The sequence below is a fragment of the Myotis nattereri genome (assembly GCF_964212035.1).
Source record: "Myotis nattereri genome assembly, chromosome: 8".
NCBI classification, from domain to species: Eukaryota; Metazoa; Chordata; class Mammalia; order Chiroptera; family Vespertilionidae; genus Myotis; species Myotis nattereri.
In genome coordinates, this window is record NC_138083.1 from 6,714,523 (window position 1) to 6,732,454 (window position 17,932).

The following is a 17,932-nucleotide window of genomic DNA, read 5'->3' on the forward strand; positions in this document are numbered from 1 at the left end:
TAATCCCTCCAACACGGCAGGATTGGCCTCAAACTCCAAACTCGATGTTTCCTGCGACAGACGAGCAGCAGCCCCATCTCTGCTCAGTCTTGTTGCCTCTCTAGCTGTGCCTTCTGCTGGGGGCCTCAGTGTCCTCCCCCTGCATTCACAACTGGGGGGCTGGCAAAGCCTTGATGGGAATTTATAAGCAGATTCTAGGGCTTCCCTCCTTGTTGGTCCCCCTTTTCTGGGACTTGCCTCTTCTTTCCTTGGTTGCTCTAGCAGCCCTAAAGCCTGTCCTCAGAAGCCACAAGCTAAATAGGCTTTCTACTCGAGTCCTAGCTACCCTGTCCCACATGGACTGGGAGTGCCCTCCTGGGAAAAACTGTAAAAATGTGGCTTTCCCCCAGTGGAGTCTCTGGCTGCATCTGGTAGTACCTTCTGATAGATGCTGTTTAATGTGTTGTCCAGTTTCCAGAGAACTGTTGTCTGTGGGAGGGTGACTCCATTACAAGCCACTCCGCCATTACTGACATCGAAACTCTTTCATGTCCTTCTGTATAAAGGAAGGTGGCAGCTTAAATAGAGACTCAAAGGATGTCCGCACATCTCTGCTCCAAATCTGGCTCCAGATAAGGGTTCAGCAAACTTTTTCTGGAAAGGGCCAGGTATTAAATATTTCAGGCTTTGCGGTTCACTTGATCTTTGGTACAACTTCTCAACTGTACTACTGAAGAATGAAAGTAGTCGAGGACAATATGTAAACAAGTAAGTGTGCGGCTGTGTTCAATAAAACTTTATTTACAGAAACAAGCAGCTGGCAAGACTTAGCCCACAGGCCATAGTGTCGACTTTAGCTCTGATGATAGTAGGCTACTGCACTTTTTCCTGATTTGAAACCCAAAAACAGTTCCTTCCATGACTACGGTGACAATAAATGAGCCTTCCTGGTGTCACCTCCGGAAAGAGTCATCCGAGTAGCATGTGAGGATTCAGGAGCTTAAACCTTTAGACTGGATGCAGTGTCTACTAGACTTTGGTTAAGCAGCTTTCTTTTATATGATCACAGGCAACAAGTACTTGAAATGTTGCGACACTTATGGCATATTTATGATACGTGTTTGTGGTGCTTTGTGCACAGCCCCCAGAATACTGTACGAATCCTTGTTAGTGAAGGATGACTGAAAAAATGTCACCTAAAATGAAGTCATTAAGGACAGAAAATAGGGACAAAAAGGTCTGGCAGGCTCTGCCTTGAGAAAATAAATTTTAAGTTATAAAAACAAGTGTCATTTAATCTGACATTTGAAAAAAAACTCAGGTTTATTACTGCACCCAGAAGCTAGTTTGCTGAATGAATGAGCCAAGCTGACTGGTTCTTCTGATGAAACTGCTTGCTGGTGCAAGGTGACAGCTTCCATTTCATTTCGGCTCTCCTGGTCCAACTTAAAAAGGATAATTTTTACAAAACTACTTGAGAATTCCACCAGTTTTCCTTAGGGCTCTCAACCCTTCTACATACAAATCATTATCTTCTGAAGCACCTGTATCATCATCACTTCATTTAAGAAGATCCGACCATCACTGGCTTTACACAACACCTGTAAAGTTCTCCAGAATCTCTTTCACCGACTTAATGAATCACTCGGCAGTCCACTGCAACTGGCCCATCAAACTAATAGACAGTTGTAAGGGTCAAAACAGGGTTCACCCAAAAGGGTTTTTATTTTACAATGACTCTGGTTCCACAATGAATCTCATTACTACAGAAAACAGAGGATAAGTAAGGAAACAGGTACAATGCCATGGATAAGGGCAATCAAAGACTGTTCAGACTACAGAGATGTGCTGAAGAGTTTATCTAATGACTGGTGACCAGTATTGCACATCAGCTCTAGGTCAGGCACTGTTCGAGCAGTGGGAATATAGCAGTGAGTGAGTGAGACACAGGTCCCAGCTCTCCCAAGCTTACAGTCTGGGGGAGAGACTGCCACCAAAGGTGACTAGACAGATATCTATTTACAACTTAGAATGAGGGTCCTAAGGAGAATAAATCAAGGACACTGATGGAGAATGAACTGGGGCCCTATTAGCTGTGGGGTCTGAGGGCATAACAGTTAACTTGAAACCAAAAGATTAGTAAGGAAAGCTGGCGAGGCACCCAGTGGAGGAAAGAGGAAGTTCCCGCAGAAGACGCGCTGTGTGTAAAGGCATGGTGGGCAGAGTCTGAGGAACTGAATGGAGACCAGTGGGCAGCAACTCAGTGGGTGAGAGGAGGATGGGCGAAGAGAGAAGGTAGAGCAGGCCATGCCAGGCTTTGTAGGCCACTGGTCCTAGGTTGGCTATTGGAGGGGAGCTACAGGAAGATAGTGAAGGGTATTAAGCAAGAAGATAATAGGTCTGGTCTGATTTATGCTTCCAAAAGACTCCTCTGAGTCCTGTGAGAAATGATATAGTGTGGTGGGGGCTGGAAAGAGTGATAGCAGGGAGGAACACCTGGCTGAGAGCTAAAGGTGTCTGAGAGCATGGTGCTGGCAGTGGAGGAGAGAAGTGAATGATTTGAGATCTGGAGCAAATGTGAGGGGGAGGTTGGAGTCAAAGATGACCTCTGGATTCAGGCTGGGGCAACATAGGTGTACGGCATTGTGGGTACTTATCTGAGAACAGCAGGACAGGAAGGAAAATCCACCCTCCCCTGAGGTGACATGAGAGGCGAGTTTTCTAGGTTAAGGTGGGAGTGGGTATTCAAAGTATAGGAAACAATAGTTCATGGGTGTGAGGGTATGAAATTGTAGGGTACATTGGTTGGGTCCTAGAGGGTAACTGGTTGGAGGAGGTGCAAATGGAAACTCTGGCCAAGGCTGGCATATTCAGGGACTTGGGAGGCCTTGCCCAGGACACACTGCCATCAGAATAAGCTCACAGATATGTCCTGGACGAAGCTCACAGTACTTCAAACCATTTGTGATTCACTGTTACATGTTTAACTTTTCTGAAATGCAGTGGCTTGGCAACCACAGGCTGGATCTCCTCTCAGGTCTTCCAATGGGGTCTGGGTCCTACCAGCCAGTTCTCTTGACCTCTGCCTGCTGCCTCATTTATATTACCTGGGCAAGCCCCTGGCTAAGAGATGTAGCTTCAGGTAGGGGTGAGGCAGCCTTATACCTCAGAGCAACTATTCCTGGTACAGAATCAATGAGAAGGAGGGAAAGAAAAGGCAGGCAAACCAGCTAACTATAAAACTTAAACCCTGGAAAAAAAACACAAAATTTAAACCCTGGCCAGTCTGGCTCAGTGGTTGGATCGTCGCCGTGGACCAAAGGATCACAGCTTTGATTCCTGGTCAAGGGCATGAACCTGCATTGCAGGTTCAATCCTAGACTCCAGTCAGGGCATGTGTGGGAGGCAACTAATCAATGTATCTCTCACATTGATCTCTCTCTCTCTCTCTCTCTCTCTCTCTCTCTCTCTCCCTCCCTCCCTCCCTCCCTCCCTCCCTCCCTCCCCCCTCCCTTCCACTCTCTAAAAATCAATGGGAAAATATCCTCAGGTGAGGATTAACAAAAACAAAAAAACAAAGAACATCTTAATAGGATTCTGCTATTATGGCAGCAGCAAGGGAGGCATAAACACTATTAACTCTTTTTTTGTGGTTAGAAAAAAGAGATGCTCCACATCACAGTGCATACGGACTCAAAGCCTCGTGAACTCTGTACCAGAGCATGATCCTTTATGATGAGGGGGTTGCTGTATCATCAACTATATGGGAGGGGTAAACTGAAACTCGGGATTCAGTGAAAGGGCACATATGTTATCAGCCTGAAGAGCCACGTGAGTTTTTGGCTAATAGGACAGACACCACAGCTGTGCCTACAGATATGTTAAGGAAGGCTCTGTGGAAGCAACGCTTGGGAAGGGTGGAAGAGTGATGGCTAGCAAAGGCCTAGCTGGCCCAAATACTCCATGCAGATACAGAGTACAAGGCATGGGAGATGGAGACTAGGGGCTGGATCTCAGATGAGCAATCGACACAGGGTATGACATCCAGCATTAAAACCAACAGAAGCAAGCTAACAGACACAGATGCATGGTGTCTGCGTCCGGGACAACAGTAAGGCTGTTTTGTTTCCTCTGTTTGTTTGTGATGATTCTGTCAGGTTTTATACCACACACAGTATCTCTGCTGTCTTAGAGAAGACCGTGATGACAGACTATTTCTTCTGATTACTTCTGGTACACTTTTAAGAGCTTAAGATAGCACTGTGCATCCATCAGATGTTCTATCTGATAGTACTGTTTGAAAACAAAATTAAACAGCAGCTGAATAATGGGGTGGCTGCCAGATACCCCTCGACAGGGAAATCAGACTTAGGGCCCAGAGTAAAATAAGGCAGCAGGCAGGTGTGTGTTCTCCCACCCACCTCCCCACTCCTGTATGACTTGGGTGGGCTTCACCCCATCCCCACTCTGCACTGTGATGCCTCAGCCCAGTTCCCACGTCTGGTTCAGGCTCTTCCTTAAGCAGATAACCATCTTGGACAATTTTATCATCAGGCATTTATTAAGTACCTATTGCAAAGCACTGTGTTAGCTCATCCATTTCACTTAAATCTCAAACTTTATATGCTGTAAAGTTCCCTCTTTAGCTTTTAAAAGGCAGCTATAAATGAGATGTGCTTAGCTCTCCCTTTCTACCACTAATTCTCTTCTATCTTTGTGGGAGGACAGAGCCCCAAATTACACACAATGCTCTAAGCGGGATTTTATCAAGCCCGTTAGTCAGCATTTACTTTAAGACACTAAAAAGTATAAAAATGCCCTCAGTACCCATTACCACTTTCTCCATCACTGGACTTTGTGGTTCTAATTGAAAAGAAAAAGGCTGTCCTATGCAAATAGGAATAAATGTATCTCAGGCGCGCAGAAGAGGAGTGGGTAATGTGAAACGACAGGGACATCAATGGTTTAGTTGGAGCTTTATTTGGGCCTCAGAAAAACACATAGTAAATTAAAGAGTACTTACTCGTTCTTGTCCAGCTGTATCCCAGATTAGGAATTTATGTAGCTCATTTTGGTACTGGACAGTCTTGGTCATAAAGGATGCCCTATAAAGAGAGACCTAAATGATCAGAATATAATTATTTAAAGCATGTTGCCAGCCCCAGTCGGAAACATCATTTAGACTTAACGCTCAGGCTCCTGCTCCACACTCTGTTCTCATTGTGGTTCCCTCTGGAGTATTTATGAGATGATCAGATACTGGCTGCATAGTCTGTGTCAAAATAAAGCATTATGCACATCTGCCCAACACAAAAAAGAAAGCGTTCTTTGGCTTCTGTCTGCCTAAGCTCTGTGTAACTTCGTAATCCAGACAATACTCTCCCTTGTAAAGAACAGAAATTGTTATTTTAAAAGATGGTAACATGGAAGAGCTTTCTATAATAGAATTTAGTACTCTATTAAAAAATATTAGGCCATTTGGATTTGTGGTCTCCCATTCCCAAACCACATGGCCATATGTACAGCCAAATGAGAGCTAGTGTAAGACAATATTCAAAGAGCAGGAAGATAGCTGAAGAAGCCACACCCTGGTGACCACCTCTGTTTCAGTAGCACAACAGCCCTTCAGCTGACCCAATGGGCCACATCTGAGCCTGACCTAGTCTTCGATGGGAAAGGAATGGCGGTGTGCAGGCCATATCACTCATTCTGAGGGGCCATTCTGCCCAGGGGCCTATGAAGTAGGAATCCTATTATTTGGAGGGGGGTGTCTCATACCTTTTGGAAAATCTCTGAGGTGCCATGGTGGCCCAGAGCACATGCTTGGACACCCTAGGGGCTCCTGGACACAGGTTTAGTCCTGCTCTGGTGCTAGGCCTGGCTCTAATACTATCTTCTACCCCCCAATGCACCCAGATAGTTCCATCTTGGGAGTCCTTTGTCCCCCAGGCTCAAAACAGCAAAGACCCTGGAGATGACTGTCTCTCCTTTTCTACTGGATATTAAGCCCTTGGGGCCAAGGGCCCTGCTGCACTGTTGGAACCATACCCTGAACATCCCATTCAAGCACTTCCAAATACACTGGATGTTTGAAATACTTCTGAGATTCGTGTAATAGCTACATAAACTTTAAGACAGTACAAGATGAAATCGATAGAATGGCTCTCTGAAGAATCACTGAGCTCAGCTAAGTATCAGAATCCTTAGTTTTAAAAAACTTAAATTCTGCTACAATTGAATTCCTGGCAATATTTATATAAATTATGGTTTAGCAAGCAGCCTCCCAAACAGTGACTGTGATGAGGAAGGGAAAGGACGTTAGAAAGCAAGATCACATTTTTGGATAGGTACTATTTACTGGATATTTATTTACTGGAAATGTACCCCTAGGTATCCTTAGTAAAGTGCTTTATGCATAGAAGGTGCTCAATAAATGGTTATTGTTTTGAGAACTTCTGGCAACTCACCATGATTAAATCAGGACGTGCAGCACGATTTCTCAGCAGAGATCTAAGCATTCAATCAGACTCGTTTATTGTAAAAATTAAATGATATGATGTCATGAAAGTGCTCTGTAAGTTGTAAAGCACTATACCTACACAAGGTATATTATTATTATTATTATTATTTTTTAAGGCAGCTCCAGGAAACATTTTAGTTTAGACTTTACAATTAGTCCTAAAAGCTTGCAACTCAACTCTCCATCAATTATGGCTGTGGTGTTCTATTTAAGAGTGACAACGGGTGTCCAATACAGGCCTATTAACAGAGCCCAGGTATCCAACACATCCATTATGGTTGTGCAAATAACAAGAGAAGAAATATACTTTCAGTAGACAAAAGGCTGAGAAAGGTATATGCAACAATTAAAAGGAAACGTTTCATTATATGGTTAAAATTCACTGAAGTTCAACCTACCTGCCAACCATTCCCCCCCCCCACCCCCCCCCCAATGAAAGTACAGATTCATTACTCAGGGGAAAGACAGAATGGCAGCTGTCACATAAGTAAAGTATCTGAAAGGATTAAACCCAACTTCCTGTCTCTGACCCCAGGCCATCCTTCCAGCTCCTCCCATGGTCACCTCAACACACCCTTCCTCTCTACACCAATGTCTTCTTGTGTCCAAAGCTCTCCACTTGGGTTTTCTTGGGTCTACATTGTTGGCTTCTTGTCCTTTGATTATCAGCATCATTCACCCACACTGCCAGTTCTTCAGGAATCTTGTCTGCCCTGTCTCAACCACCCAGAATAGCCCCAAACAGCCTCTCCACTGGCTTCTTCCACCCAGTGTGGGTGGGGATGGATGTTTTGCTTGAGGAAAGTCACATAGCTGTGTGGGACAGTGTGAGATGATCCTATTTCCACTGGGCCACCTCTTAGGCCCCTCATCCCATACAGCAATTATTCCACATTCTTATGACTGCTTTTCAACTCTCTACCACTTTCTGCTACCCTCCTTTTTAGGACAAAAGCTCCTTTCTGCCTCTGCAGAGAAAATACAGGTTAGAAACCCTAAATCCTCCAAAATATTCCCCAGTCAACCCTCACAACTTAAGAAGAAACAAATTTCCATTCACACTGACTGTGATTTCCTTTTCTGACTTTAGCTGAATCCGACATGTCTTTTCTTTAATTCACTCATCACCCTTCCCCTGGATCATGATCCCAGCACATCCTGCCACAGCCACTGTAGTCATAAATTAGTCACCTCCCCACAATCTAAAATCCTTCTAATTGTTCCTGTTTCTGCCTTCACACAGACTTTTCCTTAATTCGTTTCCACCAGTTCTCCTGTGGCAAGATGCTCCTCATTCTTTAGGTCTCAGGTCAATTGCCAAAGATTACAGAAAGCTGTGTGGTCCACCCAAATGAGGCAGCTTCCCACTCCAACTTCACTCTGCAATACACACATCACCCCTTTTGTCTTCAGGGCACTACTACACTGCCTGATCAGCTTATTTATGTTTTTTTTTTTTTTTAAATTTATTTGTTCAAGCTCTCACTCACCCAGGAGAAATGTAAGCTCCATGAGGGCAGGGATCTTGCTATACTTCTTTCTCATCTCCCTCCTCCATGCTATCCTAGAGTTCTGACAGAGTATTTGCTGTGTTGCTGTCCTTACTCTCACAACTCTAAGATGTTCTGGCTATGCCCTTCTTGGAGCATCACCTATGAAGTGCAGGCAGAGCTGAGATTGGAGGTGACCGTGGCTCTCTAACTGCAGCTGGCTTTGTGGCCTCTAGACCAGGGCTGACTATACCCAGGGAAGTCTTTCCTGCCTGCTGAACCATCAGTTCTATCCCCTATGGTAGGCAATAGGCAAAACACAGGAGCTAGAGGGAAGAATTACCAGTCCTTCCATCACTCTTGGATTTTGCTAAGGAAGAAGCAGTGCTAGTAGATGGGGTTTCTTTGCTGGTGGCTCATGTGTAGAATCAGGTCTCACCTCCAGGAACCAGCCAGGTGGCTATGGTGAGATGACCACACCTCCCTCACTTTCCCACCACTGAGCTCCACCAAAGCCTCCTTACAGCAATAGACATCTCTGCTAATTTTTGAGACTCTGAAATCTTGGTCTGTCATACCTGTAGAAACCATTTCATCCTTCTTAACATTTGGATTCAGTTTGTCTATGTAGTGGTACCGCCTGGATGCAGGGTCACATATGAGATAGGGTGTTGCCCAGTTGTTTCTTCCAAATGGTCCCTAGGGAGCGCTGGGCTAGTCCTGGGGCAGAATGACTCACTTGAATTCCCTCCCATAGCCTCACATTTTTATCTGCTGAGGACAGCACCATTCTAAATCTGATTGAATTTAGCTTAGCTGTACCATCTAAACTCTCTCCACCTCCTCATACTGAACGTGATAAAGACAGGGCTTACTTATTTCCACCCCACCCCCACAAAAGTCCCAAATTCCAAGTTCGCAATCAGTACATGCGGTCTGCTTTCCACAGAACTGAAACTGGTCTGCAACAACAGTTTATGTCCTTTGTTACTTGCATCCAATTTTGTAGAACTGTCTGGTTCTTCATTTTATATTTAATCTACACTTGAACCTCAACCCCTGATATAAGTTCAAAAATTGGACCCTAATCTTTAAGTGAGACTACTACAATTTTTCCCTCCCACTGTCACTTGAACTCTAGGATCACTCCTTTACCATTCAAGTTAAATGATGGGGAGGGTATGATAACTTCCCTATCTTGCTTTCTGAAAAACGGGCAATGGCTTCCTGCCATCCCAATGACACATTTTTATTTTCCAGCCTGCCATTTACTTGTCTGATAACCTTATTTTTCACTACTCAACCATCGCTCTTCACTCTGCCTAGGCAGATCTTATTACCTCTTTAATCTAAAATCCCTACTAGCATTATTTCCTAAAGCTAGAGTGCCTTTCATAGACTTCTCCATTTTTCATGACATTCTCAAAATATAACTTTCATGCACACCAAGTAGTCATGATCTCCGGTCACAGTACGTGTTCCCAATGAAAGTACTTGCCACAAAATGTTTTAAAATTTATTTTCTTTGACTACAGTGGACTTGTTTGGCTCTCTCAGAACAAGGTATGCCCTGCCCTCACATTCTAGGACCTCTCTTGACTGCAAGCCCTTTTCTTGGAGTGGCACATGGGATGCTGTCATCCCCAAAATGACAAATGGTGCCTTTTAAGGATGAACAACTCAGCACATTTAAAAATTAAGAAAAGATTGAAACTTCTAAACAACTCTAAATCTCATGCAAACAATGCCTGGATCTCTAGGTTATATACACTGATAGAAACACCACTGAGTACACCAAGATGGAGCTAAAAGGTACGTGGAATCTAGTAGTTCCTTTACTGAACACACCAAGGGGCCTTCAGGAGAATTCAGGGTGGTGCCAGGAATTTACCAGGTGCTCAGTGAGAATTAGCTGAATATAAAGGCACATCTGTCTTATGTTAGAGTGGCTTCAAAAAACCAGAAGTCTTATGAGGATCCGTAGATTCAGTTACTTAATGTGGGTTCCACAGTCATGCTTATTTTTAACCCTTCCTTTAAACTCTACCATCTCTTAAGCTAACGAGATCTAAGGGTTAAGGTCTCACTCTGCACAATGCTTCCTAGTAATCAGTCACCACCCACTCAAACCAGAGCATTGCACAACAGATGAGGTGGCTTGCTCCACAAGTTCATGGTCATCCCAAGCACATCCTTTAGTAGTTTCTACATTTTTGTCATTCTAAAACTTTGGGGAAAATATTTAAAATCACAAAACATTTCTTTAAATATAAATATATATATTTATATTCTTTAAATATATATATGTAAAGATAAATGTAAATGTTTAATAATGAAGAGTTAGCCTCCTCTTTCCTAAGTTTGTCAATAATAACATAATATATAACCTTTTACATCATAAACAAAATCAACAGGACCGATGATGAAACTAGCTGCCTCGACTAAGTGGTCATTACTATCAGGTACTCTTCTCTTACTTTTATACATGACCCATTTAGACCTTCTTACTGGAAGCCTTTGGTTGAATTCCACTGTTCTTCCAACAATCACCATTCTGCACTCGTTGGTCTACTTCCTCAAACATGTGGCCTTCTACTTGACTACACGAACATAGGCAGCCAAGATGAGTACAACCCCATTCCTGCCCTTGGGAGGCTCACAGTGGGAGGACTGTTCAGGTAGCAGACATTCAATGAGACACCAAACGATAGACAGAGTTGTGGGAGCACAGAGGTAAAGCCCAATGTTAGTACCCAAGAGAGTGGGAATGCCAGGTGCAGGAGGCTCAATAACGGCTCTTCCTCCATAGACATTCATACCCCGATCCAAGAACCTATGGCTACATTACCTTCTGTGGCAAAAGGAAGCTTGCAGATGTTATTAGGCTAAGAATCTTTTGATGGATAAGGAGCCTGATTTATCCAGTGGGCCTAATATAATCACAAGGGTCCTTATAAGAGGGCCCAGGGGCAGTTAGAGCCAGAGAGAAGGGGATGTAAGATGGAAGTGGAGACTGCAATGATGTGCTGTGAAGATGGATAAAAGGACCACTAGCTAAGGGAGCCACCAGAAGCTAAAAAAGGTAAGGAAACAAAGTCTCCCCTCAGAGCCTCTGGAAGGAAGCAGCTTGAAGTCAACATCTTGACTCTAAGCCAGTGAAACTGATTTCAGACTTCTGACTTCCACTATTATCCTATACGAGAGGCCCAGTACACAAAAATTTGTGCACTCGAGGTGGGGTGGGGGTGGGGGTGGGGGAGGTCCCTCAGCCCGGCCTGTGCCCTCTCACAGTCTGGGACCCCTCAGGGGATGACCACCTGCTGGCTTAGGACCGCTCCCTGGGGGATTGGGCCTAAGCTGGCAGTCAGACATCCCTCTGGCAGCCTGGGAGCCCTGGGGGGATGTCCACTTGCCAGCAGGGAGCAGGCCTAAGCTGCAGTCAGACATCCTTAGTGCTGCTGAGGAGGTGGGAGAGACTCCCACCACCACCGCTGTACTGGCAGCCGTCAGCCTGGCTTGTGGCTGAGCAGAGCTCCCCCTGTGGGAGCGCACTGACCACCAGGGGGCAGCTCCTGCATTGAGCATCTGCCCCCTGGTGGTCAGTGTGTGTTATAGTGACCCATCATTCCCAGTCGTTCTGCTGTTAGGGTCAATTTGCATATTACCCTTTTATTATATAGGATAGAGGCCTGGTGCACAGGTGGGGGCCAGCTGGTTTGCCCTGAAGGGTGTCCTGGATTAGGGTGGGGGGTCCTGCTGGGGTGCCTGGCTAGCCTGGGTGAGGGGCTGAGACCCATTTGCAGGCTGGCCACAGCCCCTTCAGGGTGGGGGGTTCCTGCTGGGGTCCCTGGCCGGTCTGGGTGAGGGGCTGAGGGCTGTTTTCAGGCTGGTTAAGCCCCCCAGCAGGGACCCTCACCCCATGAGGGTGTGGCCAGCCTGAGTGAGGGGGTGATGGCTGTTTGCAGGCTGGCTAAGCCCCCCAGCAGGGACCCTCACCCCATGAGGGTGTGGCCAGTCTGGGTGAGGGGCTGATGGCTGTTTGCAGGCTGGCCAAGCCCCCCAGCGGGGACCCTCACCCCATGAGTGTGTGGCCATCTTGGGGGAGGGGCTTATGGCTGTTTGCAGGCTGGCCATAGCCCCCAGCCACCCAAGCTCCCAGTGGAGGCTGGCTGGAAGCAGGTATCTGGGATTTATTTGTCTTCTACAATTGAAACTGTGCTGCCATGAGCAGAGGCCACAGCCGGCTCAGGGCAGGCGGGAAGCTTGTTTCCTCCATCGCCCGGGCAACGAAGCCTCCTGCTTGCTCCAGCTTCGTGGCTGCCGGCTGCCATCTTGGTTGGGTTAATTTGCATATAGTCACTCTGATTGGCTGGTGGATGTTGCTTGGGGTGTAGCGAAGGTACGGTCAATTAGCATCTTTGTCTTTTATTAGTGTAGAACTGGTCGCTATGACACACACTGACCACCAGGGGGCAGATGCTCAATGCAGGAGCTGCCCCCTGCTGGTCAATGCTCTCCCACAGGGGGAGCCTGCTCAGCTAGAAGCGGGCTCACAGCTGGTGAGCACAGCGGCAGTGGCGGGAGCCTCTCCTGACTCTGCTGCAGACGGGCAGTAAAGAGCGAACAGTCCTGGACTGAAAGAACCCCAGACTGAGAGGGATGTCTGACTGCCGGCAGTCAGACATGCCCTGAGGGGTCCCGGACTGGGAGAAGGCACAGGTCAGGCTGAGGGACCCCCCCACCACACTCCAGTGCATGAATTTCATGCACCAGGCCTCTAATAAAATATATCTGTGTTCCTGTGAGCCATTAAATTTGCTATAATTTGTTACAGCAGCACTAGGAAACTAATAAACTAGGGAGGATTTCAGTGAAAAGGTCAAGTTTGAGCTAAACCAGGGGTGGGCAAACTTTTTGACTCGAGGGCCACAATGGGTTCTTAAACTGGACTGGAGGGCCGGAACAAAAGCATGGATGGAGTGTTTGTGTGAACTAATATAAATTCAAAGTAAACATCATTACATAAAAGGGTACGGTCTTTTTTTTTTTTTTTAGTTTTATTCATTTCAAATGGGCCGGATCCGGCCCACGGGCCGTAGTTTGCCCAAGGCTGACTAAACCCAGAAGTTAAGGAGGGAGCAGATGGGGACAAGACAGGATTGGGGTGGGGTGGAGTGGTGAGTGCAATTAGGTGACCACAAAAGAGTCTCCAGGCATCCAGGGACAGATAGTGGATGAAAGGCAGCAAGCCACTGCACTCTAGCACTGATGAACGTGTATTCTCTGTGAGGCCCTGTTCCCCAAAGGCCAGGGCTCCACAGGCACCATGCCTGCTGTATCAGTGTTCCATCTGAATTATTTACTACTGAATATTGTAAAAAAAATCACTCTTTTTAAAAAACTTAGCCTTGTCTAAACAATAACATTAATAAAATTTAAAAAGCCACAGGTTTTGCGGACTAGTTTTATTTTTCCTAGCAGACCACAAAATACTTAGCAATGGAAATTTAAATGTTCATCTGTGCACTATCTAAAGTCATCTCACAGGTGATGATATGGAAAGACAGCTAAAAGTGAGAGGGAAGGAAGGGATGAAGTTATCACTCCTGTTTTAGAGGTGAATTCTGGAAGCAGGCTGTTGGAGCCCCTCTGCTAGACACCAGGCCCTTAGCAACCAGTTCATGAAGGAGATGGATCTGTATTTTTAAGGACATTACGGGGTGGAAGTGAAAACAGATAGATAGGCAAAAACTGGGGAATACTAAGGACGGTGAGGGCAAGGACAGCCAGCAGGAACTGGACAGAAAAGGAAAGAAGGAAGAAAGATGGGGTAGGTTTGATGAGCAAGAAGAGACACTGAGGCTGGCACACACAAGCACCAGGTATTGACTGGTATAAGGGGAGGGAGAGTTCTGAAAGTCTGAGGCAGGCTTCTGTCAGCTCAGGCAACTGTGTGTGTGATGAGCTATTTCAGTTATTTCCAAATTATAATTGTATTCATTAATTTTTTGAATAGGTAATACATTCACATGCTTCATTACCCAAAATGTACAAAATGGATATATACTGAAGTGTTCCCCTCCTATCCCTTTCTCCCAGCCATTCAATTCCTCACCTTGGAAACGGATCTTTTCAGCTTCTTACGTCTCCTTTCAAAAATACTTCAGGTTTATATAAGCACATGTATATACAGTTTCCCCTGAATTCTCCTTTATTTATTTTTTAACACAGATGGTAGCATTTACTACATATCTTTAATTTTTTTTTTACTCTATGCTATACTGAGATCATTCAACATAAGTATATAACATTTCTCAAGCTGTTTTTTCCTTTATCATATTATATTGAATGACTACATTACAATTTATATAATCAGACCTCCACTAATCAACAATACTGCAATTATTAACTCTGTACAATTATTAACCTCATGGTTTGGAAAGTATGTGAGTTTATCTGTAGGCTAAAGTTCTAGAAGTACACTTGCTGAGCCCCAGTGTATGAGACAAGAGCAGTATACTGACTGAGGGTGCAGACTTTTAAGCCAGACTGTTCAACTTTGCTTATTAGTTTTGCCACCAACTGCATATTACTAGACAAGTCAATTAACCTCTCTTTGCCTCAGTTCTCTCATTTGAAAACCAGGAATAATTTCAGTGTTTATAACACAGGGCTTTAACACTTCAGTAACACATTTACTGAAGTATAACTAACATAAAATAAAGTATACGGTGTAGGTTTTCAGTTCAATACATTCTGACATTTCACATTCTAGTGTAACTACTGCCCAAAAGAAGATAAAGAATATTTCCATAGTCCCAGAGGTCCCCTTGTGTACATTTCCAGTTATTCTTGGAACTATCCCAGGCAAGCCCTTTTTGACTTCTACATCATGGGTCAGTTTTGATTGTCTTCGGATTACATGCATGTGGAACCAAAAACGTGTAACACTCGATTGTTTCTAGCTTTTTCCACTGAACAGTATTTTTGAAATTCATCTATACAGGTGTGGGCAAGAGTAGGTTTACAGTTGTTCATATGGGAAATAATACAATAATGAATAAATAATAATACAAGAATAAACTGTTTCACATATTCACAACTGTATACCTACTTTTGCCCACTGCTGTATTTGGTAGTTAATTCTCTCTTATTGTGGTGTGGTATTCCATTATATGACTACATCATACTTTGTCGATTATAATTTTTAAAAAAATAGTTATTGATTTTTAGAGAGAGAGGAAGGAACAGGGAGAGAGAAACATCGATGTGAGAGCGCAACATCGATAGGCTGCCTCCTGCATGCCCCCTACCAGGGATTAAGCCCACAGCCTGGCATGTGCCCTGACCTCCAGTAACCTCCTGGTACAAGGAACAATGCCCAACTATTGAGACACACAGGCCAAGGCTGCCCATTCTTGGGTTGAAAAATATTTGGGTGACTTTTAAAGTTTTTGGTTATTATGCATAAAACTGTAGTAAACACTTTTTCACAAGTTTTCTTGTAAAAATGTATTTTCATTTCTCTTGGGCAAACAAATAGGGGTAGAATTGCTGGGTCATAGCGTAGGTTTATGTTTAACTTAATATGAGGGGTCCTCCAAAGAAGTCCAACATTTTATACTCCCGAAAGAAATGTATAAATATCTAAATCCTCCACATTCTCACAAACATTTTGGTTGTCATTACTTAATTTTAGTAATTACCTAAGAACAAGGTGTGGAAGTCCACTTTATTTTAATTATTATTTTTACATTTTTGGCTGTCCACTCTTAACACTCCTTTTTCTACACTGTACTGGAGAGTCTAGCCAATACCCTAAGTAAAAAACAAAAAAACAACAACAAAAAGGCACAAAGATTGTAAACACAGGTTTAGGGTAAAGGCAGTATGAGGTGTTAGACTACTGGGTGGACACAGATCTAAACTAGAAAAGATAGTTTAGATTTTTACTCACAAGTATCACAAGTTAGTGGTAGGGGATTGGGTTTGTGTATGTGAAGGATAACATGTAGAGCAGGCATTGGAGAACATTTTCTGAAAGGGGCCACACAGTAAATATCTGTAGGTCTGCATGTCAAGGTCTCTCTCATCGTCGCTGCTGTAGCATGAAAGCAGCCATACTACAGTAAGTAAATAAGTAAATAAACAGCCACAATAAGTAAATAAACGGGCATGGCTGGATTTGGCTCCTGGGTTGCAGGTTTGCTGACTCTGAATTAGACCCACAAATTATTTATAGTACTTCACTAAACAATATTTAGAATGCAATAAAACATAAACTATGTACGCAAGGTGACAAGTCAGTGTTACCAACCATCAAGCTAAAAGACAATGAAGAGAAATGCAGGTGCTCCAGGGAATGTTTATCAGACAGCTTTCTTTTTAACTTTATTATGAAATGTTTCACTTATACACAAAAGTAGAATCCATTATCCAACTCCAATAATCATCCACTTTCCACTCTGTTATTGTCACTAAAAGTGGACTTTAAAATAACTATGTCTCATCAGTTTAAGAAAATAAAAAATAAACCTAACATTTTCAGCATAGAAAAAAGAAATAAAAACAAACAAAACCTTTTGGTAATCAATGAACTCAAGAACTTAATGGATATATTTACAATCAGATTAGAATTAGTTAGAAAAAAATATATTAAAGATATGAATGAAGGACTAGAAGAAAATACCTAGACTGAAGCATGGGGAAAAATGATGGAAAATACAGTAAAGCGTATGAGAGACAGAAAAAAAACAAACCTACACTACAAGGACCAGTAGTCTGAGAATGTGAGAAGAGAAAATGGAGCAAAAGCAATATTGATGAGATAATTATTGAAAAATATCAAACCACAGATGCAAAGAATACTATGAGCCCAACAGGATAAATCCAATGAAAACTTCACCTACGCATGTCAAAAAGTGCTGAAACTCAAAGACAAGAAATCCTGAAGGCACTCAGAGGAAAAAAATGACACACTATCAAGAGAGCAACACAACTGACACTGACTTCAATAAAAACAGATGAAGCCAGAAGAAAACTGGATATATTTTTTTCAAAGGTCTGAAAAACAATAACTGAAAACCAAGAATTCTATATCCAATGAAAATAGACCTGGAAAATGATTATGACCTGCCAAAATAGCTAAAATTAAAAATAACTGTGGGCGAAAATGTGGAGCAAATGGCCCTTCCATGTATTGCTGGTGGGAATGAAAAAGAATATGCAACCATTTTGGAAAAGAGCAGTTTCTTACAGAGTTAAATATGCCTTTACACCAACTGTGGTAGCCAGGACCCAAGATGGCCCTACAGATCCTCCCACTGTGAATGGGGCTGATGCTGTAATCAACAGGCTATCAGGAAAGGACAGATAGGGTCATAAAGACATTGGGGCTTACATCTTGGGCTCTGGTGATTACTCATTATGAGGAAGACAGTTCCCATGTTGTGAAGACACTCAAGAGCTTTAACCCAGCTATAAACTGGATTTCTAAGTCCCCAAAACTGTGAGGTAATACATGTTCATTCTGTCTTAAGGTACTGTTACACAATGATAAATAATAAACATTAACCAGAAATTTCACCCTCAGGTATATGTACACAAGAGTAACATGTGTATGTGTCCACAAAAAGAACTGTATACAAATTCATAACAGCATTATTCATTACAATTCAAAACTACACTCCATTTAAATATCCATTAATAAGAGGTTGGATAAAGAAATCATGGTATATTAACACAATGGAATACTACTCAGAAATCAAAACATGAATGAATCTGAAAAAGAGTATTTTGAGTAAAAGAAAGCAGCATAAATGAGTATATATGACTCCATTTATATCAAGTTTAAAATCACAGAAAGAGGGGTATGTTGGTGAGGTGAGAGTGGATACACTAGGAAGGGAGCTTTTAGCGATAATGGAAATGTTCTTTATCTTGA

General features: G+C 43.4%; 1 protein-coding gene across 1 annotated transcript in view; it reads right to left on the reverse strand.

The window, feature by feature from the left end:
• Positions 1 to 17,932, reverse strand: part of RAB22A (RAB22A, member RAS oncogene family) — a 46,604-nt gene that overhangs the window by 12,196 nt on the left and 16,476 nt on the right. The window contains exon 3 of the mRNA XM_081096645.1: positions 5,003 to 5,084. Coding sequence (XP_080952771.1) covers positions 5,003 to 5,084 — 82 coding nt within the window. The remainder of the gene's footprint in view (positions 1 to 5,002; positions 5,085 to 17,932) is intronic.